The sequence below is a fragment of the Phacochoerus africanus genome, chromosome 16 (genome assembly GCF_016906955.1).
Source record: "Phacochoerus africanus isolate WHEZ1 chromosome 16, ROS_Pafr_v1, whole genome shotgun sequence".
In the NCBI taxonomy this organism is placed as follows: Eukaryota; Metazoa; Chordata; class Mammalia; order Artiodactyla; family Suidae; genus Phacochoerus; species Phacochoerus africanus.
The window spans coordinates 28,926,800-28,954,003 of record NC_062559.1 but is presented as its reverse complement, the minus strand read 5'-3'; the positions used below and the strand labels follow the sequence as shown (position 1 = coordinate 28,954,003).

Here is a 27,204-nt window from a genome sequence, read left to right as displayed (position 1 = left end):
ATCCAAGTGGTTCTCCTCTGCTCTTCTTTGGGTAAAGAACCTACATAGAAATCCAGTTTGGCTCGTGAAAAATTGTCAAGTAAAAGAAGACAGGCTTTCCGTTTCCTTCTTTCAGCCAGTTATCCGCTCCAAGTTCTCCTGTCAGCTGGGGTGACCGCTCATTTTGTTTGTCACCCAGCTTCTTCCGTTTCCCACCCGACCCCACCTCGTGTCCAGCACAGGCTGGCCCTTTCCCACCTTGGTTGGCACATGTTGGACAGCTCTCTAAGTTCCTTCACTCACCGAAATACCACCTGTATGAGGCTGGAGTACCTGCGATAGGGACAACTGGCGGTGTGTGTGTATGCACAACCTGCAGCTGATACCCACCCTGGCCTTCACCTGGAAACTCTCTCTTTGCTTGAAACTCAAACTTTGCCCATTGGCAGTGCCCCCTCTTGACTCTTACCCTTTCTGCCCTGAGAAACTCAAAAATTACTTAACTATTTTAGGCAGAGCTAGAATGTTCTCACTGCTCCACCTTCCAGGCCATATCCTTGGGCCTTTTATCCCCTACAGAGTGTTGTGAAATGGAGTAGTTCCTCAGAAGAATTCTGCCTCCCGCTTCTAAAACCACATTGTTGTTTCCCCTTGCTGACATTTCATCCTTTTTTTTGACTGCCGTCCTCAGAAACTCTGGAGCCCCGTGTGCTTTTCCGCCCTCCCAGGACACAGCGTAGGCCTAAGGGACCCTTCAGTCTCAGCCTGGCTCTTTCTGGCCCGTGCTGCTGACGGGTTCCACACCACACCCTTTCTGAAAAATGCCTTCCCAGCTGGTCTGTTATAGTAATCCTGAGAATTAATCCCATTCAACAAATACTCCCAGTAAGGTGTTCTAACTGAAAATGGCAGGAGTATATACGGATTGCTTTTTTAATAGAAGACTTAAAGTGTTAGGGTCTCAGAGTTCCTGCTGTGGCTCAGCGGAAACGAATCTGACTAGTATCCGCAAGGATGCAGGTTCGATCCTTGGCCTTGCTTGGCAGGTTAAGGATCCAGCGTGGTGGTGAGCTGTGGTGCAGGTTGCAGACACAGCTCAGATCCTTTGTTGCTGTGGCTGTGGAGGAGGCCAGAGGCTACAGCTCTGATTCAACCCCTAGTCTGGGAACCTTTGTAGGCCGAGGGTATGGCCCTAAAAAGCCAAAAAAGAAAAAGAAAATAAGTGTTAGGCTCTCAACCAGGAACAGTGTCATTGTCGCCCCGTGCCCCCATCTGGCAATGTTTGTGACACTTTTGGTTGTCACACTGAAGAGAAGGGGAGTTGTTTTTGGCATCCAGTGATTAGAGACCAGAGTTGCTTCTCAAGATCCTACAACATGCAGAACAGCCTCTCATACAAAGCTGAGATAAAAGGGGAATTTCATGGACAACGTCTGGGCAAAAATGTCTGGGGAAATGCTCTTTGAAAAACACAGACACGTTGTGTTGTCACTTTTTCTTCAGGTCATTCAAGTGTGGGAATTTCTGGAAAGAAGGATGGGATTCTAGAGGGACAGGGAGCAGCGTGACTCAGGGGCGCTGGTCACCTTGAGGTGCTTGAAGTACATGCAGACAGCGCCTTGCTTCGGTCACCCCCAAACATATTTCCACAGGGGAGAGAAAATGGGGGTGAATTTCCCTTGCTGGAGGAGAGCTTATCCCCATATCCTGGGTTTTTGCTACTTGTGTGTAAGAGGCACGCTCGATCAGGATGCACAGATCTCAGTGAAAGGTGAGGGATCTTGTATGTTTTTAATCAAGCTGAGAGAAAAAAAAAAAAAAAAGCATTTTAGCAGAGAGCAAGCACTTATACGGAAAACAGTAATACAGACAAGTCAGCGGGGCTGGATCTAGCTGCTATGGAGAGAAACCGGATTTATAAACGCTGCCAAACATGCTTGGCACCGAAAGGGGATAAGCACTTAGATGGCAACCACAGGAGAACACGGGTGAAAATCTGGAATAATTTCTCAATCTGGGATACAAACCTCACCCATGAACTCACAAGAGTTGTTGTCAGTAAGTCATGCCTTCCCTGAAAACCTTTACAAACTTGAAAGACACCTCAAGTTGCGGTAAGTGTGGTCCTAAAAAAGGCAAGGGAATCATTTCCATAACCTCCGGGGATTTCTTTTCACCAGAGGGTTTGACAAGACTATCACAAGTTTAAAATAACAAAGTCAACACCAAAAATTCACTTTATTATGTTCTGATTTCACAGAAAATGTAGACTTGTAAATAACAATAGTTCTTTATAACAATCTGCATGACACTTTTATTAGCTTGTGGAAGTGGGAGGTTTGGCTAAACAAGAATCCATGTGAATATCAGGGAGAAAAAAACCAGAGCTGGAACAACTACAACTTAGAAAAATAATGATCATGTTGGGCTTTGCAAACCACCTGTCACCTTGTTGATCCCCAGAAAAATGTAAAGAACATTCTCATGGATGAGTGAAAATTTTCGCCGCCTAGGTAAGGAGAAGGTCAAAATCAGCATGCCTTGGCTGTCAGCTTACACCAGTGGACTGCTTTGCACAAGGTCAGCACAGACGGACAAAAGCAATTTACCAGCATTGGAACTGGGAGGTCTGTTTGTTGAGAGTACAACTCTTGCTCTTAAGATAAGGAAACTCGGGTTGAAGTACAGTAAATAGACACAAAAGAATGGTTCTGGTCCACTAGACACCTCTCTGAGCCTTTATTTTGAGAGTGGGCAAGAGGGGAGATGAATGTTCTTTAGCTGAGCGAGACAACCCCGGCCCCGGGCCAGCCTTTAATAAATGAGAAGTAACAACAATATCCTGGCTTGAAAATACTGTCAAACCCAAGCACATGCACGGTCATGTTGGCTGCCTCTGAGAGAGGGAGTCCTGCTGTAGGTCTCACAGAGTTGATGTAAGATTCTTTAATAAGTTAATAAGGCCTAGAAATGTCAACGTGAAGTTGGATTTTCTGATGTTAAAGCTACCTTCCTGGAAAGAGAAATGTGACACCCGATGTTTTCATGCTTTGTAATAACTCCTGTAAAAAGGCCCATGATTGTGACAATTGAAAACATCTCTTAAAATTAACCTTGGCAGCCTGGAGCAGAGCTGCATAGCAGGTATGGACATCTGAGCAGAGGCCTGAGGCCCTGAGGCTCAGGGGCCTCCAGATGCCTTGGAAGTAGGTGCTGGGAGGGGACAGGGAAGCAACAGCAGAAGGAGGGGTGGAGGGATACCTACAAAAGCTGAAACAGCCACTCTCCACCATCATTAAACTCAGCTGGTCACTTGGCAACAGGTACCCAGGGCTTTCCCTCTTACTACCACCCTCCCCCACCCCACCCCACCCCCACCCCCGCCCGCCCTCAGGTCCAGGCCACGTGCAGATTAAATTGCCATTTGATGGATCCCTCTGGGGCTGCTCATTTCAATCCAGTGATGCCCATATAAGGAAGAGCAGATAGGTAGTGTTCAGGGGTGCCCTGTGCCTTTCCCACCTCCATCCTGAAGCAGCTGTGGTCCGATAATATGCCAGGGCCCCCATCTGAGGGGCATAGAACCAGAGCTGAGGGTGGTCATGGCACAAAGGCGGGGGCATTTGTGCTTGAGTTTAGACCATTTGAGGGGATAAGCTAGCCTCTCAGGGCAGGGTGTTAATACTTTCAGAGCATGAGGGACTCTACCAAAGGCTGTAACTGGAATGTACCTTGACAAAGCGTGTTCACAGAATACAAAGATTGGTCCGCAGCGCAGACCAATTTAGAGGCAAACCTATTGAAGAAAACAACCCATCTGCTAAGTCTCAGAACCATGAGCAGATGATATCTTTGTTGAAGAAAACTCCAGTGAACTAGTCAACATCTACTATGTGGAAGGTTTTCAGGTATGGCAGAAAATCAATGGGCATCATCTTGCACTTAGAAAACTTCAGTTTATTGTAAGATTTTTATTGGGAGGGACTTTATAAGGCAATTTGACCTGAATGGGTTCACTCATTTTATTTTGGATGATGCATGCCATATATTCCCTTAAAATCCTCAGATAATCAAGAATTTAGTATCTTTTAGAATCATGAAATATTGATCCTTTACCAAGCCCTAAGGAAAATGAGTTTGAAATTATCTTCCCCTTTTTAAAAATTTGGAGATTCTTTCCACAATTATGGAGATTTCTCTTTCAGAATAAAAGCAGACAAAAATTCTCACTCTCTTATTTTGCCCTCCGCAGTGGCTGCATCTATTGCCCCTTGAGATGGCTGCCATAGTCTCTCTTACAAATTAGGGCAATTTATGCAGCAAGGGGCAATTTATGAGCGAGGGGACATGAACATGTCTTGTCCCCTTCTTATCAGGAAGAATACATTGCAGTTTAAAAAGAAAGTCCAATCTAAACATCCCAGGAATAAAGAAATGAGCAATGAACATCCCCTCATGATGCTAAAATTATTTAGTGTCTACCAACTTAACTCTGAGGCAAACTAGTTTCATTTAATAGATAAAGTGCTTAGCTTTCTTGAAGACTCTTGGGGTGTGGTCTTGTTTGTGGGAGCAATGGCTGGTGTTTGTACCAATCCCTTTACCACCACCCCCCAACCTCTCTTGGACTCAGTTTCCCCAGATACAGGCTGTGGGGAGCTAGGATGTCCTCTAAGTTCCTTTCCACATCTAAATATATCTATGGATTTTTGACTTCCCAGTTCATCCAGTAGGAAGAGAGGCTGGTGGCTTGGGACACCCCTCCCCACAAGAAAGTGCCTCCATCCTCCCACGCAAGCTTCAGCACAAGACTGAGCTTATCTGCTTGGCCCTCTACTCTCCCTGTGGACCCACACTGGGCTCAGAGCCGCTACCATCATGCTCCACTCCTCCCATCCTCTGAATTTTTTCCATGGGGAATAAAATTTCCATGGAATAAAATTTTATTCCATGGGGAATAAAAAGAAGAAAGACCGCTTTGGAAAAATCAGACAACTAATTTTGAGGTTTGGTGATGTCATTTTTAAGAAAGCTAGGAGGCAAATATCATTATGGAAAATCACTCCAGAAGGTTGATTTCTTAAGTCTTGGTCTAAATATGCTACTCTAAAGCAAAGAGAGAGAACCTGGAAGCCAAAGTATCAAAGGATGTTCAAGCATCAGTGATTTGACACCAGATGTACAGAATGAATCATCCTGTTAATACAGCTCTGTGGAGAGATCACATTTAGAACAAGAAACTAATGCGCAGGGGATGAGAAGTAGCTGCATGCATTTCACCTTTCTTTCATCTAATACATTAAATGGGGCAGGCAGCCTCTCCATTTTCCCTGGATGTCATCTTTTGGCTCCTGGCAAAAGCTGACCACAATTTGCATATTGATGTTTCTGTAATTACAGCTGGGTCCCTTAAATATACTCTCCAAGTTACTATTTGTTTGCAATATAATACACTAGGATTGCCAACTTTATAAGCAGGGCTATGTGTCATTTGCTTTAGGCTATGGTATCTTATCTTGTAAGCATCCAATGAACACAATTAAATATGACAGGTCTTTACACTGTGCTTGAAAGGTGATGGTTACTAGTTGATGCTTCTTGTCACATGTGGCTAGCTTCTTTTAGACATCCGCTTATGGTAGAGACTGTCCAGGCAAGATTTTGCTCTGGAAACCGCTCTGTCAGCATTTTGGTTCTCTGGTCTTGTCATCCCCAAGTTTTCATTCTTACAGCCTCTCAGTTACTAAATTCCATGAGCCACAGGCATCACCCAGATAGGAATTTTATTTTCCCTGTTTTCCCTTATCTATACAGACACATTTTCTGCTTCCACTCACTAGGTTACTTCCCTCCATCTTCCCTCAATAGTTAGAACGTACTGTCAGAATACTGTCAGTCGTCTTAACTCCCTTCAGATGCTAAGTGATCTCATTCCCTAAAAGGTTCTTTATATCAAGTGGGCAGTGATGCAAAGCAGTCACTTTCTGAGGCTTTTGCTATTGCAAAGATTCCAAACTGTACCAACCGACCGACCTTGTCACACCAGATTTTAATATGGCAAAATTGCCTTGAAATACTGCATTTGAAACCCAAGTTTTATTGAAAGTCATTGTTTTCCCAGCCAATTACCAATTACCCGAGAGGTGGTGGCTGTGAAAATCACTTGATCAAGCAAAAACCCTGCTTGGTCTTGTCAAGAATTAAAGTTAATTCTGTGGGGGTCGATCCTGCTGTCTTTATTTTATCCTCCAGAGAGAAGTATAGAATTTCTTAACCGTGAATATTTGTTGAAAAACACAGAGGAAGCTCCTTTGAGACACTCTTTTTCCCTCTGGCCAACTTCTCTAGAAAGAAGAGGTGTCTAGGTGGGTGGAGACAGTGACCTAGGCCCATCCCCCTTCCCCTTTAACAGCCTGTCATGACCAGCAAGAGATGTGCCCCAGAATGCTGGAAGTCAGAGAGAATAGGGCAGGTTTAATGTGCAGCGAGTGGCCCCAGTCCTGGGTCCCAAGGGAGGGAGAAGGGGCTTCCATAGAGATGAAGGCCACATGCCTTAGGAAATATCTCCCAGTGAGAACCCAAAGACCCAGCATCCTTGCAGATCCTATGACGTCCTTGTGGGAGGGAAGGTGGATGGCCACCTCTGCTGGGGTCATGTGGGAGCCGCCCAGTCAGCGCTCTTTGGGGCCTTGCATGTGTGCACATCCAGGGCCTCCAGGCAGTCCTGGCAGCGCACGGCACAGCACCAGTGGAACTTACACTCGCACTTGGTCATCCGAGTGACTCGGGAGGTGTCATAGCCTCTCCCACAGCACATGACTTCACAGCTGTCCATGCCTCGGGAAGTCAGGTTGCACACACGACCTGCTGTACCCAGGGAGCCTGGAAAATAAGCCAGGGGGGTGTCACTGAAATGGTGAGTGGAATACGATATGCTTCGGGAGGAAGGGTTGTGAGGTCATCCTCCTGCACGGGCCCCTGATGCCACCTCACCAGGGCCGGAGGCCTTACCACCAATTCTGTGGGCCCATGCAGTGTGTGTCAACCCTGGGAGCCACCTGCAGCAAGGGCTGAGTCCAGGAAGGATAGACGTGAAGCTTTGGATCTGCCATGGTTATCCTGACTCCAGCACTCCCACTTCTAGTTGACTAAACTTTTCAGGTTATCCTCCCTCAGCCTTGGATTGATGGGTCACTCAATGGACAAGGTCAGATGAGAATGAAAGGTTTTATCTTAGTCCCCTCTTTCCCGACGTCAAACCACATTAAGGGAGCAGTGGCTAAAGTTAGCTGTCTTAGAATTTCTGGTGTGTGGAAACTTTGAAGGAAGGGGACTCTGTCTCCCTGGACCTGACTACACTGGCTTATAAGACAAGAGAACTCTGGTTGCTAGAGGGGAGGTGTGGGCATCCTTTGTGTAAGACCTTTGAGAGGGAGTGATGCCCAGTTTGGTTGATCTTTTGAGCTTTGGTCTAATGAACCATCTGGATGTGGTTGTGTGTGAGGCATTTGATTGAAGCCAGGATTCTAAGGTCTTTGATGAATAAAACTGATATAAAAAGCCTGTTATGATGATGAGTGGACATTGTCTTAATTAGGATGATGTTTGCTAAATACCAATTCATATTTATGTATTTGTTTCTCAAAGAATTTCAAAAGTAGGAAGCTTCTTAGTTGTTCTCTTCCTGGGGAAGCACCCAGAATTCTTGCACAAGAGCATTATCAGATAACAGAATCAAGTGTAGTGGACATTTTTGGAGAGTCTGCTCAGCTTACAATGATCCTTTCTACTGTTTCCTCCTGTACAGAGCCGGAGCCTGGCAGCCGTGTTGAACAACATGACTCTGCTCTGTTGGCAGCAGGTGATTAGACCAGAGTGAGCACCTGACTGGAGCTGGGCCAATCAGGTAGATGTCCCTGAGGATTTATGACGCTGATGGAGGCAGTATACATTCCAAATATAAACTCAGTAGCCCATGGAGGCCATGTAGCATGAAGAGGTCTGTGGACTAGAGGAGGTCAGTATAGAATCAGTGAGGATAAGACATGGAAAGAGAAGGCTGCCCAGATCCTGGACTATTTTCTGGACATTTCTCTCTGAGGTCGGGCTGCATTCCAATCTTTGGATTCCTAGAGAATGTGTAGCCTTATAATAAATTTCCCCCTTTAGTTCAAACCACTCAAATTTCTATTACTTGCAATTGACAATCCTAAATAAAAGATAAACCTAGAAAAGCTAAACTTTTTATTTAAAAGAAAAAACAACTTTTATCAGGATGAAAAAGACAGTGACTTCATTTTCCGTTCCTCCATCATTTAACTAGGAATTTCTCCCTCTTCATAATTCCTCCAGTGCCTCGTGACTCCCTCTGTGTTTATCACAATCCGCCCTGTGTTCCAATTATCTATATAAATGTCATGTTGCCCTGCCTGTCAAGAATGACCAGGGAAGCAGCCAGGTTCAAGGAGGGCGTGGGGTCAAGAAGAGTAGAGGGAGGGGGCAGGACTTGCTCTGCGTGATCAGGGGCACTGACGGCAGGAAGACAGGCAGGGGAGTTTCATAAGGACAGGAAGGATGGCAAAGGGCCGGGGTCAGGGTCGGGGGTGGGTCAGCCAGGGATGGCTCTGAGCCTACATCGTGCTGAAGAAGCAAAGGGTTATAGGAGAGAGCAGCTGGGCCTGAAATCGTGGCAATCATCAGGACAGTGCTCAAAATTACTGATTGTGCAAAAAGGACTCACTGCCAAATGCTGCCTCTTAACAGCACACCCGTTTATTTAATTCAATAAACACTGGTGAACACAAACATGTGTAAGACACTGTGTGGCTACTTGGTTTTGGTGGTGGTGAGGAAATAAAATAGTTAGGGTCTGGTTCCTATTCTCAGGGAACTCATAACAAAGGGATAAATATATAGAAGAGGTATCTCCACTAGTTCAAGAAAACTGCTCCATTTGCTGAAGACCTACTATAACCAAGAGTAGAGTTTTGTGAAAATACTACTGCAAAGCTCAAGACAGTACAGTGAGGTTATTTAGGGCTTGGACAAATCAGGGTTTAAATTCTAGCTTTACTAAGTATCAACTGCATGACCTTGGGCAAGTTACTTAATCTCATTAAGCTTCAGTTTCCTCCTATGCAAAAATTGGGATAAAAACAGTTCCTTCCTCATAGACTGTGGTGAGGATGGAATGTGATAATGCCTGGAAGTGCCTGGCATAATAAGAGCTAAGTAATTGTTAACCATTTATTCACTTAACAAGTGTTTGACAAGAGTGGCTACTATGTACTAGGCACAGCTCTGGGAGCTTGGGCTGTGTCAGTGCAAAAAACAAAGATCCTGCCTGCCTTGAAGAGTTTATGTTCTAAGGGGAATGAGACAAGCATATTATAATAATGATATTTATTAGCATTAATATGAGTAGTAGCAAATAGGACCAAAAAAAGAGCTGCTAATGGTTGTGTAGAGGAGGTGGCCTTAGAGATATGACATGAAAGATGAACAGATGATTTGAAGGGGGGAAATGGGGCAAAAGGCATTTCTTGCAAAAGAGAATCTCCCAGAAGAAATTAAGAGGTCAAGTTCACACAAGACAGTGCAGATTCCATGTAGCCAAAGTAGATGGTGTGTGTTAGGCAAAGAGCATGGAAAGGGAGGTTGTAGCAACAGGTCAAAGAGTCTTCCTGCCTTGCTGCAATATGGATTTTATTCCACGGTGGGAGGTGAGCCTATCCAAATTTTTATTCAGAGAAAATATGTTGAAATGATAAATCTGGAAGAGTAGGTTGGGGCAGGGAGGTATCCTGAGACTGTTGGATTAGTCCAGACAAGAGATAATGAGTAGAGACAGAAGGAGGACAAACATATGATGGGTTAAAGAGGAAGAATCACTAGGACTTGGTGACTCACTGAATTAAAGGGTGAGGTGGGGTGGGGACAGTGTCAGTAGGAAAAGACTGAAAAGTGTTATTTGGTTTAACAATAAGAAGGTAATTGGTGCCCTTTGATGAGAGGGGCTTCAGTGGGACAATAGAGTTGGATGGAGTGGATTGAAGAGTGAATAGTAGAAGAGACCAGGTGGTGACTGAATGTATGCAGTTTTCAGGGAGCTTGATGATCAAGTGGATAAAAGAGCAGAGCTACAAGGAGTGATGAGGCTAAAGGTGGAACTTTAAGGTGTTTCAGGTCATTAGGTTGATTGATGGTTTGTTATGAAGTAGGAGATACCTGACACACAGGGTAGGTTTTTATTTATATAAAGAACAAAAGTGGGGAAAACTAGTCTGTGCTGTGAGAAATCAGGGTAATGATTTTATGGGGTGGGGGCGCTAATGAAAAGGGACACAAAGGAGGCCTCTGGGATACTGTCCTTTTCAGGTTCTTGATCTGGGCACGTGTTACCTATGGGTGCTCATTTGAGACAATTCACATGTGATACACAAACTTTGCTGTATGCGTTTTATAGTTAATAACAAGAAGAGGAGGAAGGGTGGAAGAGGGGGATGAGGAGGCAGCAGCTGAGGTCACATATGCAAAGACTTGGAAATACACGAGGAGCAGAAAAGTGTTCACCACAATTGGAAAGTAGTGCTCAAAGGAGATGGTGGCAGGAGATGAGTGGGACCAGTGGGTGGGAGCTGCCTGTGAAAGGACTTGTGTACCAGGTTAAGGGCTTCACATTTTAACCCAAGAGCAATGAGGAGTTTCTACACAAAATGGTGACATGATTTGATTTGCATTTCAGAGGGATCCCTATAGGTGGCTGGATCGAAGGGGGCCAGGGTGAAGGCAAGGAGACAAGTTAGAGACCAGCAAAGTACTCTGGGCAGCACGCGAGTGGTCTGGACAGAGACAGTGTGAGTAGGGATGGGAGAGAAGCTGAGGAGGTGACACCGCTGGACATGATGACTGATCAGACGGGTGGCTGGGATGAGGAGAGTCAAGAAATGCTCCCAGCCTTCTGATGTGAGTGCCTGGGTTTGCGGGTGACAGTTCCTGAGGTGGGGACACCTTGTGGGGGGGCAGGCTTTAAGGAAAGATAACGAGCTTATTAGCAACACGCTGAGTTGGCCGTAGCATGGGTCATCACTGAAAACCTTTTCTGGGATGCAGGACAGAGGTCAGGATGGAGATGCAGGATCAGGAAGTCTTTTGTTCAGAGGTGGCAGCTGAAGCCATGGGTATAAATGAGACCCCTAGGGGGTGCGAAAAGTGCTCTCACCTGCCATCTCAGAGGGACTCTGAATTTTTACCTTTTATGCATTTTTGTTTGTAAACCTTGCACACCAATAAACACTGATATGAATTTATCAGCATATAAATACATCTTCATGTGATTAGAATTCCTTATCCCTTTTGGGGCTGTGGAGCACAGGGGCCAGGATAGGGAGGCATAGCGCCTCATTCCTGAATAGGACAGGCCTTTTACTGACATTGAACTGGGCAGTCTTTCCTTGGTGGCTTATAAGCCCGAGGAGGTCCAAGCTGGTGACCCTAACTTGGCCTTGAATAATGGGCATAGTGGTTTTGTGTCCCAAGCGAACAAACTAAACTGAACTCCATCTGAGCAGAAGGTTTCTCAGTGAAGTGACTGTAACCTTGTCCAGATTCTAAGGGGAGCAGACTAAGGGGTGGCCGCCGGCAAGAGCTTAACTCAGAAGTGGTTTCAGGAAAGGAGACAAAAGCTCCGGCCATGAGATGCCTCAGCAGTTCAATGTTCAGTTACAGAATGCCGGAACATAACGATGAATCTGAACATACCACTCCCCACGGGCTGCCCAAACAGGTCATAACGAGGGCCCAGAAGAAAAGAAGAGATGGGGTTTTAAAGGCTGAGGGCCACTGATGTGACAACAGCAGTGAGGTCGCTGTCTGGATCAGTAATGGCCCCTCTGAGGCTACCAGTGGCACCAGGATGGGCCAACTCAAGGGAAGGATGAAGCTGGGTAGTGGGATGGACTGCAAGTCGGTCCTGCTTTGAGGTTTGGATCTCATTAGATCTAATGACAGACTAAGGAAGAAGGGCAGTTTTGACGCTTGTCATTTGAACAGAACACAGAGCCATTTCATCAAAACCCTGAAAAGAGCATTTTCCGGAGTGCAGAAGCCACCAAAAAAGAAAAAAAAAAAAGTTAGTATTGCTAGTATTGCTTTCCTTTACCAAAATTATAATAAGAAGTCATTATTATTGATAGCAATAGGACTCTACTGTCTCAGGGACTTCCCATTAGCCTTTCCAAGACAGAAAACATCACCACTATTCTTCAAAAGAATCAAGACTATTAGTGTGTGTGTGTCTGTGTGTATGCGCGCGTGTGTGCTCACATGTGCTTTATGAAAAGGACCCACTGAGTTTTATGGTCTGCCACCTTGTTTAGTTCTGACTATTTGGAGCATGTACTTTTAGATCTTTTACCTAAATAATATACCAAATTATTAATTAATGAATCACTCATTAGATGATCTAATGACACTGTCTAGGCCGCAATAAGAGCCCCTGGGGCAATAAAGCCAGCTACGCCTACCAGGCTTAAGCCCAGAAGAGCCAGTTTTCACATTTTCAAAGCCAGATAGAGCTGAAGTTTATCCATCCTTTTGCTTCTCTTTTTCCCCCCTCTTCTTCTTTCTTTTTCCTCTTCTCCTTTCTTTTTCATCCTCTTTCTCTCCTTTTTGTTCATGGGGGGGGGGGGCGGGCAATGTTTATGGATCACTTACACAGGCCAGGCCTGTGATAGGCCTTTGCCTCCATTATCTCATTTAATTTTCACAAGCTGTAATAAAGTAGGTACTGTTTTGAAAATGTGGAAATGGAAGGTCAGGGAGGTTAAGTTACTTGCCCAAGATCACACAGCAAGCAGGCGGCAGGGCCAAGATTTGGAGAAGGCTTGTCTGACTCCAGAGACGGAGCTCCTGACCGCTGCGACATTCAGCCTCTTGTCCGCCGAAAGCAGGCTCACGTGTAACAGGACGTGATCAGGGCTTTCGCACATTTCCCTCGCTCTCCCTTCATTATTTTATCAATGAAGAATTTGCAAAGGTCCTGACATGTAACTCTTTTGGAGGAGATCTTTCCTCCAGCACATGATATGCTGTGGACAATTAAGACACCTAAAGTTATGTGAGAAAGTGAACAAGGCTGATTAAGTGTTTGTAGGCTGATGCCACGTTTTTCCTGTACTAATGTTCCTGGTGAATTCCCGTCACCCTTTTGAGCAATGAGATAGACTCATTACTTTGTAATACCAGGAAACACATCTCCAGGACATGTGTGCCCTCAAGGGGGTTCTAATGTATGTCACTGATGTGGCCATGACAAACGACTCTGGGAAGAGTCCTCTCTGAGCAGAACTTTCTGGTTCCAGAAAGCCCATAGCATTCATTTGTATCTCACCAAAAGTGAAACGACATAGTTTGATCGCTCACCCATCTCTCCTCCAGACTTTGTTCTAAGATTCTCTGAGCCATTTCTAAAAACCAAGTTGATCTTTATGGGTCAAATATTTGCATCATACCCTGTCTACAAAAGCCTATGTGGCTGGATCTAAAAATACTCCAAAGGAGAAATTAAAAAAATATTTTTGATCATTGGCCCTAATATTAGTCTCCCAAATTGATATGTTGAAAAGATAAACATGCCTCAGATCTAACGTGTGTATTTTAAAGATCCCTGATAGTGCTTTACAGCATTGTTGCTTACTACACTTGGATTTACTCAGTTTACTCAAGAGAAGTGACAAGTTGGAAGCTCTTTTCCCTGATTTCTCTTTGCTCTAGGTTTGTGAAGTGTGCCCAGATGTGCGGCCTGACTGGGTACAGACCCCAGTCACCAGGCAGAGTGTGGCAGACTCAGGCTCAGGGGCCCAACCTTCTATCGTCTTCACACCACACTGCCTTCAGATCAGCCTAGAGTCAGTGTCCGTAAGACCTGGGCAGTCCGTAGCCGTGGGAAGGTGTGGGCTCCAGCAGGATCTACCTCTCTCCTCCCACAGGTGTTTCCTCACCCCAGCTCACTCAAGAGCTCACATATCCACGGGGAAAAAGAATGAAGAATTGGGGTTTCTAAATCGTGTACGTGTGGGACCACATCACGCACCTTTGGTGGGGCCACGCTCAGGGAACTTTACAGAATCCAGCATCCCATCCCCAGAGCCATCAAATTAATAATGGAGTCAGGGTTCCCCGTGCAAAAACATTTCTGTCTCCACCAACATGCATCTTCCTGACAGCAGAGGAGGATGGAGGGCTTTTGCTAATAGTTCCCAGACCCACACCTCAGGGACCTGGAGGAAGGGAGCTTGCTCTCTCTCTCTCTCTCTCTCTCTCTCTCTCTCTCTCTGTCTATGGATGGCCCTGCATCTTTGGAAATTCCTGCCACTCCAGGCTGACAGAAGCCCATATGTTGACCATTAGGACATAAAGCAAGATTCACTTAAGCCCGTCATCCAATAGGCTGTTTCTCCTCTGGTTGACTTGCACGTTGTCATTCACGACACAGATTTATCGAAGGAAGAAAAGAATGTTCAAGAGCAAATGTTAGAGACCGCACATTCGTCTGCTTGGAAGGCTCACCCCTTCCTCGAGTCAAGGATTGCAAAGCTGAAGCGAGGAAAGACTGTCTCTCCACTTACCGCAGAGGATTTTCTCCAATGTTTTCATAATGAATAACTCGCAAAGGTTAGACTGGCACAGGAAAGCATGTCCCATTAAATGAGCAAATCCTATCCCAGAAGCAAAGTTGTTGGAGTCAGACTCTTCTAGGCTTTCCATATCTGGCACTAACTAGCCTGAGTTTCTCTCCCACTGCCCTCCACCTGTACCTTCTAATCAGGCCACCTCCTTACCGTCCCACCAAAGTGACTTTCTGATGTCACAGCTGTGCAGACTGTTTGTTCCTAAGAGTTACCCTCACCTGCTGCCCTACAGTCCTCTCACTCCTTTAGACTGAAAGTCTCCCCATTCTTCAAGATTTGAACTTCAGCACTTTTCACAGCGTGCTCCCTGACTGCTCCAAGCCCACCTGGACCACCTTCCCAAGTCCTACCACGTCAGCACGTCAGGCAGTAGGGCTTACACACTGTTGTGAAATGTTGGATGATTTCTCATGCATCTTGCTCCTCAAGGGCAGGATTAAGTCTTATAATCCTTCTATATACTGCATAGCACTCAGGCAGTCAACATATAGTTCCTGACTTATTAAATATTAAAAGGACTTTCTTAAAAATTAAGATCAGCCTTCACTTGTCAAATGAGGGCAGACTTCTTCAGGGAGGGGTCACCCAGTTCCTAGATACCCTGGTGAGAACAGACCAACTAAAAACCTGGTTTCTATTCAAATTATCTCCCTTGATATATAGAGAACATGTACAAGGAATGTGGCACAGTTTTAAATGATAGAAATTCAAAATGACAACTGAAGAGAATTTGTGGCATAAAGTTCAGGTTCTAATACTGCAAGCAGAGTAAAATTAATTAGCAGTTCATTCATCCATATATTGAACCACAGGAACCTTAGGAATTTCTTGGTGAAACACACATCTTAAGAGACCTAGAGAAGTTAATTTTCCCAAGACTACCCAATTAGTAATCAGCAGAAACAATAATAGCTAGCAATAGATAACACTGAAGCTACCTAATCTATAAGGAAGGCCACTTTCCCTAGGAATGTGAAGTTTGCACGTTTTAAAAAGGAGATTTACCACGCCAAGCACAAAATAGGTTTTATAGGGAAAGCTTAAATGAAGTAAGCAAATACATTTTTTTGAAGTACTTTAACATTCTTTGTTTTCAACACATTGACATAGTAATTAGAAATTCTTTTTTTGCTTTTTTAGGGCTGCATCCGTGGCATATGGAGGTTCGTTCCCAGGCTAGGGGTCTAATCGGAGCTACAGCTGCCAGCCTACGTCACAGCCTCACAATGCAGGATCCAGGCCACGTCTGGGACCTACACCGCAGCTCATGGCAACACCAGATCCTTAACCCAATGAGCGACGCCAGGGATCGAACCCACAACCTCATGGTTACTAGTCAGATTCGTTTCTGCTGTGCCACAACTGGAATTCCAGAAATAAATTTTTTATATTTCCAAAGGGGGAAAAAAAACAAAAACAAAAATGCTATTTGGTGAATTCTTTGTTGTCAGTAGTTACAATCATGTCAAAGACTTCAAAATAAGAAAATACAATTTTTTTCTGAATTGTTTTGAAGAAAATTTTTTAAAAAATTCTCACAGATTCAATCTGATTGTCACTATTAATTCAAATTAGCGTTCTTTTTAGTGTATCCTAAAAGTATAGTAATTCTAGCAAGTTTATATTCTAAAAGGTAGTGCAGATTTACAGATCATGCCTGTAACATAAAATAGCACTGGGGGTAAAAAGTATTTTGCTTATGTTACCAATGGAATCAGATGAACTGCCCAGTAATCCCACTGATAACAGTAAATGAAAAAGACCCCCCAAAGAGCAAAAGAACTGAGCATTTTGTGGCAGCTAAAAGCAACAGTGTCTGCTGCTGCATTTATTTGAGACCTTTTATCTCATCCAAGGAAATGGGCAGCCAGCAACATCTTAAGCTCTGTAAATGCCCCACTAATGCACTTGAATATGAGGAAAAACTCCATTTAACACTTCAGCTTAAATGGGAATTTTCATAGGCTGTGTATTACAGTCAGTGATGAGTGAAGACGTGCTTAGTAATTACCTGCCAAAGAAACTAAGTTATTTTTAAGCTATGACACTGCACCAACATAAGAATCCAGCTAATATGATGAACATTATGTTGTTTATAACTTTCCATTAATTCAACACATGTTTAAATACCAGGTGCTAGGGCATCAGTGGTGAACAGACAGATATAGTTCCCACCATCGTGGAATCAGAATCTGCTGAGACAGACCAGTAGCAAATTAACTACCACTTGTGGCACGTGCAGTGAATGAAAGAACAAGGCTTTCTGAGATCCTTGATATATTTTATTTATTTGTTTGTTTGTTTATTTTGCTTTTTAGGGCTGCACCCATGGCAAATGGAAGTTCCCAAGCTAGGGGTTGAATCGGAGCTACAGCTGCCAGTCTACGACACAGCCACAGCAACAGATCCGAGCTGCGTCTGCGACCTACACCACAGCTCATGGCAAAGCTGGGGAGTTCCCGTCGTGGCGCAGTGGTTGACGAATCTGACTAGGAACCATGAGGTTGTGGGTTCGGTCCCTGCCCTTGCTCAGTGGGTTGACGATCCGGCGTTGCCGTGAGCTGTGGTGTAGGTTGCAGACGCGGCTTGGATCCCGAGTTGCTGTGGCTCTGGTGTAGGCCGGTGGCTATGGCTCCGATTGGACCTCTAGCCTGGGAACCTCCATGTGCCGAGGGAGCGGCCCAAGAAATGGCAAAAAGACAAAAAAAAAAAAAAAAAGCTGGATCCCCGATGCACTAAGTGAGGCCAGGGATCGAACCCACATCCTCATGGATCCTAGTCAGTTTCATTTCCACTGCACCACAATGGGAACTCCCTCTGATACATTTTAAAAGGACGTGGTGGTGATGGTCCAGATGGGGAAGTGAGAAAGCGGTGTAACAAAGGACATGTGGCTTTTTGGCTTGACCAAGAGAGGAGACGGCTGTGCCATTTTCTGAGAAGGGAAAGCCTGAGGAAAGCAGGTTTCGGGAATGGGATTAATCCAGAGCTCAGTTTTGAACAGATGCAGGTTTCTAAAAATGTGAGCCATCCAAGTGGAGCTGTTAGGCAGGGAGTTAGATCCAGATGAGGAGAGAGGACAGAGATGAGGCTGCCAGTTAAAGCCACAGCAATGGAGGAGGCTACCCAGGGAAAAAAGCACAGAGGGACAAGAGGAGGGCCTGGATCGGGCACAGAAGATCTTCAGAAGTTAGAAGTAGACAAGGAGACACGAGCAACTGAAATTGAGAAAGATTAGCTCTTGAGACAGGAGAAAAGTCGGGAGGATGTGGTGGTTCAGAGGTCAAGGAAACAATGTTTTAGCAAGGAGGACAGGCTCATTTGCATGATATGCCCCTAAGAGCTTGAAAAGAGCATCTGCTGGATAATCCATGTTAATTATACAATACAATCAATAATTACCTATGAAAATGGTGACTTAAAATTCCTCACCACTGCATTCTTCCTATCATGCTCTCCTGTTGTAGCACTTTTTAAGACATCAGTTCTTGAAATTTCTATTATATATCTCAACAAAGAGATGCATAACTTCTTTAATTTTCACAGTGACAAATGTAAGGTGAGACCTCATAATGGAGCAATGGAGTGAAGTCTGAAAGCTAAGAAAATCACATTCCTGTCCAGGCAGGGTTCCCCAGCTGCGTGCCACCGCCTGCCCCCCACCCAGCACATCTACAAGGACCAGGAGGCCTCTGAGGCCACCAGGGCAAGGACCAAGTCTGTCTACTTCATTTTTGCATTCCTGGGGTTTATCGTAGTTTCTGGCATATAGAAGGGGCTTAATAAATATTTGTTCCATGAAGAAATGAGGGACCTAAGATGTCTGGTGGGAAGTGCACATTTCGTATCAAAATAAGGTCTACCCAGGGCTACTGGCGGACATGATATTCCCCTGTTTTCAGCCAAGTCACAAGCACAGCATTCAGAGGTTCTGCAAACCAGACCACACCACCAGACAGGTCTAGAACACCAATCTCTGCAAACCATGATTGGGGTCATGTTCCCATGGGTTCTGAGCTGTTTGTTAAATGTGATTTATGTGGTAAAAAGCACAATACCTGAACACTTACGTCCTCCACAGCCTGCAGCTGTCAGCCAGGGACAGGTATCCCCGGATTGAGAAAGTTCACTTTATGCATGTCGCTTTTTCGAAAGACCTGCTTTAGTACCTGTTTTTGCTAACTAGAAGAAATCCGAAGAGAATTTTTGCTTTCCCAAAAAAAGGTGAAGAGTGAAAATAGCGTTCAGTGTTTGTTTTTGCAGGAGTCGTTGTGGAGGCAGCGCATACCCTAAGCAGCAAGAGGGGCCCCGCCGAGTTCCTTCGCCAGGAACTACACTCAGCGTCTCAGCACCAAGGCGCCATCGCTTTGAACAGGGTCTGCGAGCATCTGTGCTTTATCTTGATTTATTTTGTGCATCCGTTAGCAAGATGTGTCCTAAAGTAATTGCTTCTTTGCTTCGTGCCATTTCGGCTTACGAAATGGTTCATAGGAAACCTCTGCTTCCAGACTGCAAGGGAAACCTGTACCAGGCTTTCAGCAACTAAGCTAAACAACCGTTGAACTCCATTTGCTTTTTGAACTTGACTGGAGAAGAGGTGGAGGGTTGCTTGTGTTCTACAGTTGGAGGGGAGACCCCAGGGTGACCTCTGGCCCAGGTCAGGGGTTTTACAAAATAACCAGTGAGAGTGGCCCGTGATTAGGTGCAGACGCTTCTCTGCAGAGGACAGCAGCATTCCTTCCTTAGAGATGCATCTATCTCTAACTTAAGGGCTCCTTTGATTTACAGATGCCTGGGGCAATAACCAGAGTAGATAACCACAGAACCACCCATCCTAGAAAGCCTCCTTCCTAGATCTGGCCTCCAGTTTGGCCTGCAAAGTGTCACATGCACCGCATCACACGGGGGCTGTACCTATTCGAATCTCTGGGGAGTATTTATAGCCGAACCTCAGAGCACGCACCTTCTGCAGCTGAAGTCTAGGGGAAAATGTCTTTTGTTGTTGTTGTCGCCATAAGAAAATCTTCCTTAATCAGTTTTTGAGCTTATCATTTCTTAGGAACAATTCAAGACAGGAACACTCTCGAAGACTGGAAGGGCTTGTAATTCAAAGGGGCTTCCAGGCAACCTGAGCTGAGTGTTCTCACCTTCCACCTCTCTGCTTAGTGGGCACCTCATCCCATTCATTATGCATCATTGTGCTGCCTCATTATTACACAGCCCCCCAGTCATGACCCTTCCCCTATTTCAAGAAGTGAGGAAAAAGTGTAGTTTGTTTTTGTTTTGATTTTTAAGGCCATACCTGTGGCATATGCAAGTTCCCAGGCTAGGGGTCGAACCAGAGCTGTAGCTGCTGGCCTACGCCACAGCCACAGCCACAGAACTCTATGGGATCTGAGCCACCAATGTAACCTACACCCCAGTTCAGGGCAATGTCAGATCCTTAACTCACTGAGCGAGGCCACGGATCGAACCCATGTCCTCCTGGATACTAGTTGGGTTTCCTACCGCTGAGCTATGGCAGGAACTCCAAAAGTGTAGATTTTTGGTTTGATTATTATTTGTTTGGTTTCCCTTTTACAGGCCACACAAATCTTGGGCAAGTTAGCTTTTCAGAGCCTCAGTTTCCTCCTCTATAAATGGAAGCTACTGCTTGTGGAGAAGAGAATATGCACAAGAGGCTTATAGCCCAGGGTCTGAGTCTGCTAGGTCTGTCCTCACCTAGGAATACCCCAGGGTCTTGACTCATCCTTCTGCAACTCTTCTCACCAAAATTCACTAGTCCTGGTATCATTATTTCAGGACTTCTGTGAAGGGCTGACTTGAGGATGTCCATCAAGCTAATTCCAGTGGAAGCTCTGATGGCTGAAATCATGTGCCTGTGCTACTCAAGGTAAAAGAGGGTTTCAGAGCGTTTGGGGGCCTTAATGTGCAAGAATACCCGCATGTGCTCCTCAAATTAAAAAACTAAACAAAATATTTTTTTTTTCTTTGTTAGAGATCAGGTATTTAAAAAAAAAAAACTTTCTAGGTTTCTTCTTACCTAATGCTCATGGAAGAATCCAGAATCATAGACTAGTATATCATAGATCTTTCAAACTATGATGTACTTGAGTTTAAACAGCATCCAGAATCTCAGGGAAAACCCCTCTGATTCTCATTCAATAGTTCTGAAGAGACCTTCACTTTGGAAAATAGAGGACTAGACCCGTAAACTTTTATCCACTCCACAAACTGAATCGACAAAACAGGCCAGCTCACTTTGGTCAGATTATGAGCAAATCTGAATAGGAAGCAGGTGCTGACCAGCAAGAGTAGAGTCTGTTAATTCCAAATATCTCCTGCTTGACCCCACTGCTCACCAGCACTGCTTTTCCAAGTGCTGGCAAGGAGAAGGCACCCAATCAGTTGAATAGTAAATGTACATGATATGTATTTAAAAAAACCAAAAAACAAAAACTAAAATAACCACAGCACAGCAGAGTGAGTGGTTTCAGATGCAATCTAGGGAAAAGCTAATATCGAGTTTAACAGAGAAAGTGGAAAAAAGTGTTACTTGATTTAAATTTTATTGCAAACTTCAGACTTATTTTAGAGCCTGAATACCTCTGATGGGAACCCATTCTGAGCACGTTCCACTGACCAGACCACAGGCCCTTCCTGATCCTAGTGAAGGAAGAGCCTCCCTTAGTGGTGTCCTGGCTGTGTAACTGTGCCTGCTGGGTGCTTCTTTCACACACACCAGGGGATGTTAGCACTGACCCAGGTGAGGACACAGAACCCAGAAAAAACGCCACTGAGGAAGATGCAGGAATCTCGCCTTCCCACAGGCCTCAGATTCTGTCAAACGTCCCAGCCTCCACAGCCAGAAGTTAGGAGCTACTCTAGGAAGATTCAGAACCACAAAATTTGACTGACTCGCTAGCGTGCATACTGCAGAAGTTTCCAGTAGAAAGTGCCCAGGAGAAAGCCCCGTCTTGGTGGAGATAAACGCAAGGCCCCTGGCAGCTGGGTGGGATGAAGGAGACTGTGCCAGGGAAAATCTGCATCTCATACATGCCCATTTCGTCCAAACATGAACAATGAAAAAAAATACTGTCAACAATCCAAATTTTTGCCTACATGATATCAAATGCCCTGAATCCTATTTTCACTAAAATAATTATCTGATGGCAAGCAGAATTCAAAAGAAATAGTGCAGGTTTTTATGGGTGACTTTGGCATTTTTCTAGGCTCAGCTAAATACAGCATTAAGTATAGTTCACACAGTTTATGAATAATCTAGGAATTTCAGTGGAAATCTGATCTAAAACAATGGAACTGGCAACTTAAAAAAGTGAAAAAACAAGGCGGCTCCTGTTTAATTAACACCAACCCAGAACCAAATTCACATCTAAGTCAGAAAAGCTAAAATGAGCATAAAATAGAACAGAAATAAATTAAGAAAGTTAAAAAATTATATAGCTTCTCAGAAAGTCCACGCCTACAGCAGTATGCTCTGTGGCTGGTGCATTTGGAGGCAGGGTAAAATGGTTACAAGGCTGGAGAGACTCGGATTCAAGTGCCTGCTCTGCCTTTTACCAACTGAAAGTCCTTAGGCAAAATCCATAACCTGTCTGGCAGAGCCCCAGTTACCTCTCCCATTGAAGTGGGATAACAGCATTCCCCCCCTTACTCAATGCGAGAATGAAGATCAAGCCCAAACATGTGGTAGGTGCTGCAGAGGCATTTGCTCTATTAGGATCTAGGAAAAGAATTGCATTCTGAGATAGGGATAGAAAAAGCAAAAGATGCAAGAGTAACTTAGTCTCCTGAAGAGGCAGCAGGGATTCAAACCAGAATCTCCCCTTTGGGGAAAAGAAAGTAAAGTCTTTATTTTTGTGACTATCTACGAGGCAGTTAAATGATCATTGAGCCTAACTGTTTGCTTCACTGTGCAAACTGCTTCAATCCAAAAAAACTAGAAAAGATGGGGAAGCAGGTTCTCTTACATTTGAAAGCTTTCAGCTTTTCCCAGGCCTTTTACTTGCCTGCCCTGGGGAAAAGGTAGGGACAGATTTTAGTGTCAGAATGAGAAGCGCAGACTGTGGGGTTAGACCGCTGGACACCATGTCCCCTCCGCCACCAGTGAGATCTTGAGCTGGTCATTCACATCTCTCATCTGCACAACAGGGATGACGATATCCCGGGCCGCTTATCTAACCTCAAAAAATAAGATGCAAATTTGGTTCTTGCTTGGTGTTGATCAACAAGGAGCCACCCTCCTCTTAATTTTTTTTTTTTTTCCCAGTAATCAGTTCCAATGCACTGATGTCACAGGGCGGCTCTAAGGATTAAATAAGACCATGTGTGCAATGGTCTTAGCCCAGTACCTGGCACACAGGAGTCAATACATAGTTCCCAAACTGATCCTGATGTCATTATCCCCACGCCTTTCTGAGGAACCGACAGGTAATGGCAGAGGGGGACCCAGATCTCTGGAACAATCCTGTATCAAAGCACAGGTTTCTTGGGGAGTCGGTGGACCTGACAGGTAGGATGACTCGTTAGAAGTCACAAAGCACGTGAGGAATGCAGCAGGGCACAGCATCTGGCCCTTTCACTCAGCAGTTATGAATCCAGAGGCAGCATGTACAAACTTGCTCCGGGGCTGCAAAGCACTAGCTCATCACACCAGGAAGGAAGTTCAACCACTTGGGGACAAAGAAGAGGCTTTGAACTTCTTGTGACATCCCCTGGTCATCATGCCTCTCGGTCAATCCTGTTAGGAGCTGCTGATGTCTGTACTGTTTTACTGCTTCCTTTGCAATTACTTTGGAATGAAAAATAAACTCAGAATTTGAATTTGAGGATGTTTTTCCTGGTAATGAATTCCCTTGCTTTCTACTAAGTCTGAGAAGTTGGCTTGAGCCAAGGTGGCTGTGGGCTTCCCATCACCTCCTCTCCACTGAGACTTGTACTCATTCTCATTGTGTACCAGTCTTTGCACATGCCTTGCTAAGCCTGGAGTTCAATGCTGACCAGGAGGGGCGAGAGGTAGAGAAAAGCACATGTACCAAACCCACAGGTGGCAACAGCTCTGCTGGGGCTGATGAAGCTGCCCCTTGAGTGAGTTCAGGACAGAGGAGGCGCCATGGGCAAGAGAAGGGTGTGGTTGCAATAAACGAAGTGCCTCTTACGCAGCCCTCATCCACTGCTTGCCGACAGCTGAGCCAGTGGGGATGAATTCTTGCTTTCAAGTATTTGGCAACTTCTGAGCATATTGGAAAGAGCCAGGGAATGTGAAGTATGGTGAATTTCAGAAGAGGGTTACTGTAAAGCCTGGGACCCTCTTCTGTAGGCACAGAGGTGGGGCCTAAAGGGGGAAGAGACACTGCAAAGCTGTCCTCTTAGCATCAGGATCACAGGAAAGATGCAGGGTTGATACACATTGTGGGCATTAACCCACGAACTAGAGTTCTGTCCAGGCTGAAGAGTTTTGCTACATATGTTGACTTGTTATCATGTACACTCTTGCTGGGTTCCCGTGTCTCCAGAATCTGACATTATCAACCTGTTTTTCCAGGTGCTTAGGAGAACTCTGTGCATTTTCGATGTGAATTATAAGGAACCTGAGCTTTAAGTCTGAAGGCAGCATGCTGCACTTTCAGGACTGGTGGGCTGAAAATACAGAACTGCATTTAAACTGCAGACTGCTGATTGTTAGAAGAATTGGGTGCTGTGAATAAAGTGTTTTCACTTACCTGCATCTCGGTCCCTGATACAGTAGTCTGGAGAATTCTCAAAATATACGAGGTCATTTTTCGTGGGCCTTTTAAACCTCTTGTTAGCCACAGTGAAACCCGTGCCATCCTGATTCATGACAACCTGGATGGCCCCGTTGTACTTCCTCCAGAGATAATCGCCTGTTTTCCTGAAGTCGGCCATGGCCAGCCAGCAGGTCCTCAGGGTACAGGAGCCGCTCACGCCGTGGCACTTGCACTCCTGTTTCAGGAACCGCTTTACAGCCTGTGGGAGGACATGGACAAATTCAGGACAGGCAGACTCCAGAATGTGACAAACGCTGCCACTTTCCTTCCCTCTGTGCAATCAGAAGTGACTGAAGACCCAGGATCCTGGGGCTCAGGACTGGGAGATGTCAGGGTCACTTGCTGGTCACTTCGGCCACACAACACTGACAGCAGCAGGTGCGGCAGTGAGGGGAAGGGGGAGGGGCGGCGCCTGACTGTGAATCCCGCTTCCCTAAGGCTGGAAGGAAAGCCTCACTAATTTGAATTTATTGGGGTGGGACCAGTTTGAAGATTGAGGGAATGAAGTAGAGTATTTTCAAAATAAATATAGCTTTACTATATTGAAAACGTATCCTATCACTCAAATTAAGAAAGTAATTGCTAAGCCCATTTCCTTTCAGAAATGCAACTGTTCCTATCTCTGAGGAGCTTTCTGTGTTCCGGGCATTGAACTGATGCTTTCTACACTCTCTCTGGATGACCTCGAACTTCAGAACGGTCCTGTGCTACAGTATTTATTTTGCAGGTGATTGAAGAGCAAGACTCACAGAGGTTAAAGCTGGTGTGGGACAGAGTCAGGGTACACTGGAAAGTCAGTTGGTGACCCCGAGGGTGACATTAAATTTGGGCGATTATCACTCAACTCTGGCCGGGTTATTCTGCTTAGATAACAGGGCTGAGCTGGCTCTATTCTTTCATGGAGAGGAAGCAAAGGCAGGCAGGACAAGCCCGACTCAGCCGGCTCCCAACGCAGTGGTCCCTCTTGCATGGACTGTGAACCCGTGAACAGGGAAGGGCTCCAGGGAATGCTAAAACTGTCCAGGGAAACTTCTGCTTTAGTTTGGGGATTAGTCAGTACACCTGTGCCATCTCCAAAGTGATTTTGTGAGTTCTTCTGCCTGGGCCCAGTTCTCCTTGGGTCCCCAAGGGAAGAGCATTCTCAGCACTCATCCCAAGCTGCTGCTCTCCCATTTCACAGAGGAGGAGACTAAGGATCGGTGAAGTAAAATGATTTGTCCAGGCTCCTGGGCCAGGGCGTGGAATGCCCAGATGTCAATCCAGACTCTGAAGCCTTTCTCATGCACAGGACCTGCACATCAATGGATTTCTTCGAAATATTTTCCAGGAACATGTTTCTTGACTAAAAACATACCTGTTTTCCCTTTTTCATACGATTCAATATTTGCACAATTGTCATTTTTTTCCCTTCCGCCAAAAGGCTGAACTATTCTCATGTTAGGTTAATCCATTTTCCAAATTGTTATAATTTTTTAAGAGCTTTTGGTTATTCATGGGAAGTCATGACTGATGATTAGCCAACACACCCCCCTGCACCCCAATCAGATACCCAAAGATCTGCGACGCTCAGAAAGGCTTGGGAGAGACCAGCCTTGGAAATGTCACCAAGGCTACTCTTTTTGTCCTCAGCTCCATCATGGAGCGGAGGAGGAGAAACCTGCCTTCTGAGGGGCCCATCCTATTTGCCTGTCCCAGACAGAGGGTATCTGGAGTGGGGGGCACAGGCAGAGGGGGAGCGAAACCCTTTGATGACATTTTCCAAGGTGGTACAGGGAACAAAATTCTTAGGGTAACACATTGAGAGACCTATTTCAAGAGCTTGGAGGTGCTGGTTTGAACCCTGCTCTGCCTACTCCCTGAGATTCCAGGTGTGGGATATGGGTGGGTGGCTCCAGCCAGCAGCCCAGGTGGAGCTCCCAGCAGTACCCTAGCTCCCCCTTCCTCTACCCCATCACCCCCCTGTCCCCAGAAACCACTATTCCAGGCTGCCTCTCCCCCCCACCCCCCAGGGCCTCACCCCAGGTAACTCCCCGCTGGTTTTGCCTCTTCCACAGACTCAGTTTCCAATCAAGGCTATAATAGAATCAAGTGTGCAGAAATGTTCAGCATTCCAGAAAGTCAGTTCCACAAAAGCCTTCTAGCACTAAAGGAGCCAAGACCACACAGTGGCTCCAAAGCCATGGATTCTCTCATACCCTTCCCCACTCAGGCCTTGAACCATGAAATGTCATCAGTCTGGTCCTCCAGGTTACGGGGATCTGGGCATCTTTCAAGGATGTCTTGTAATGAACACTTTTTTCTGGAACTATATTCCCTGGGTGCCCCCACACTGCTCTGTCTTTATACTCCAAGTGTTTGGTATGAGGCTCCCTGGGTGGCCCGCACAGCTGGCCTCTGCCACATGCACACCCCTAGGAGAGTCACCTTGTCTAACCCATTCTGCCCCACCTGGGTCACCTGTCCAGAACTTTCTATCCTCAGATCTTGAGGGAGCCACACAGAACTCACCCTATGCCAAGCACTTAGGCATCAATTACAAATGCTCATTCCTCAGAGCTTGTTCCTTTAAAAGCTGGACTATTATAAGTAATACTCCTAACTTTGAAAGTGGCGGGAAATATTACTTCCCTCTCTGTGTAATATTACGTTTCCAGGTTGCAAAGTTCAAACTTGGTATTTTTATATGATTAACCGAAGGGTTTGCATATTAATTGGAAAAGTGGAAC

At 45.4% G+C, this 27,204-nt stretch overlaps 1 protein-coding gene across 2 annotated transcripts in view; it reads right to left on the bottom strand.

Annotated features, from left to right (window-relative positions):
* Nucleotides 1-1,462: 1,462 nt before the first annotated feature.
* The window catches only part of WNT2 (Wnt family member 2), a 48,684-nt gene continuing 22,942 nt past the window's right edge, over nucleotides 1,463-27,204 (bottom strand). The window contains exons 4-6 of one of the 2 annotated variants that reach the window (XM_047763631.1): nucleotides 24,413-24,677; nucleotides 6,739-6,861; nucleotides 1,463-1,779 (exon numbers count right to left, since the gene is read on the bottom strand). In XM_047763631.1, the coding sequence (XP_047619587.1) occupies nucleotides 1,775-1,779; nucleotides 6,739-6,861; nucleotides 24,413-24,677 (393 nt within the window). In that variant the 3' untranslated portion in view covers nucleotides 1,463-1,774. Of the gene's footprint in view, nucleotides 1,780-6,009; nucleotides 6,862-24,412; nucleotides 24,678-27,204 lie in introns of those variants that run through there. The other variant, XM_047763630.1, reaches the window with a different exon arrangement.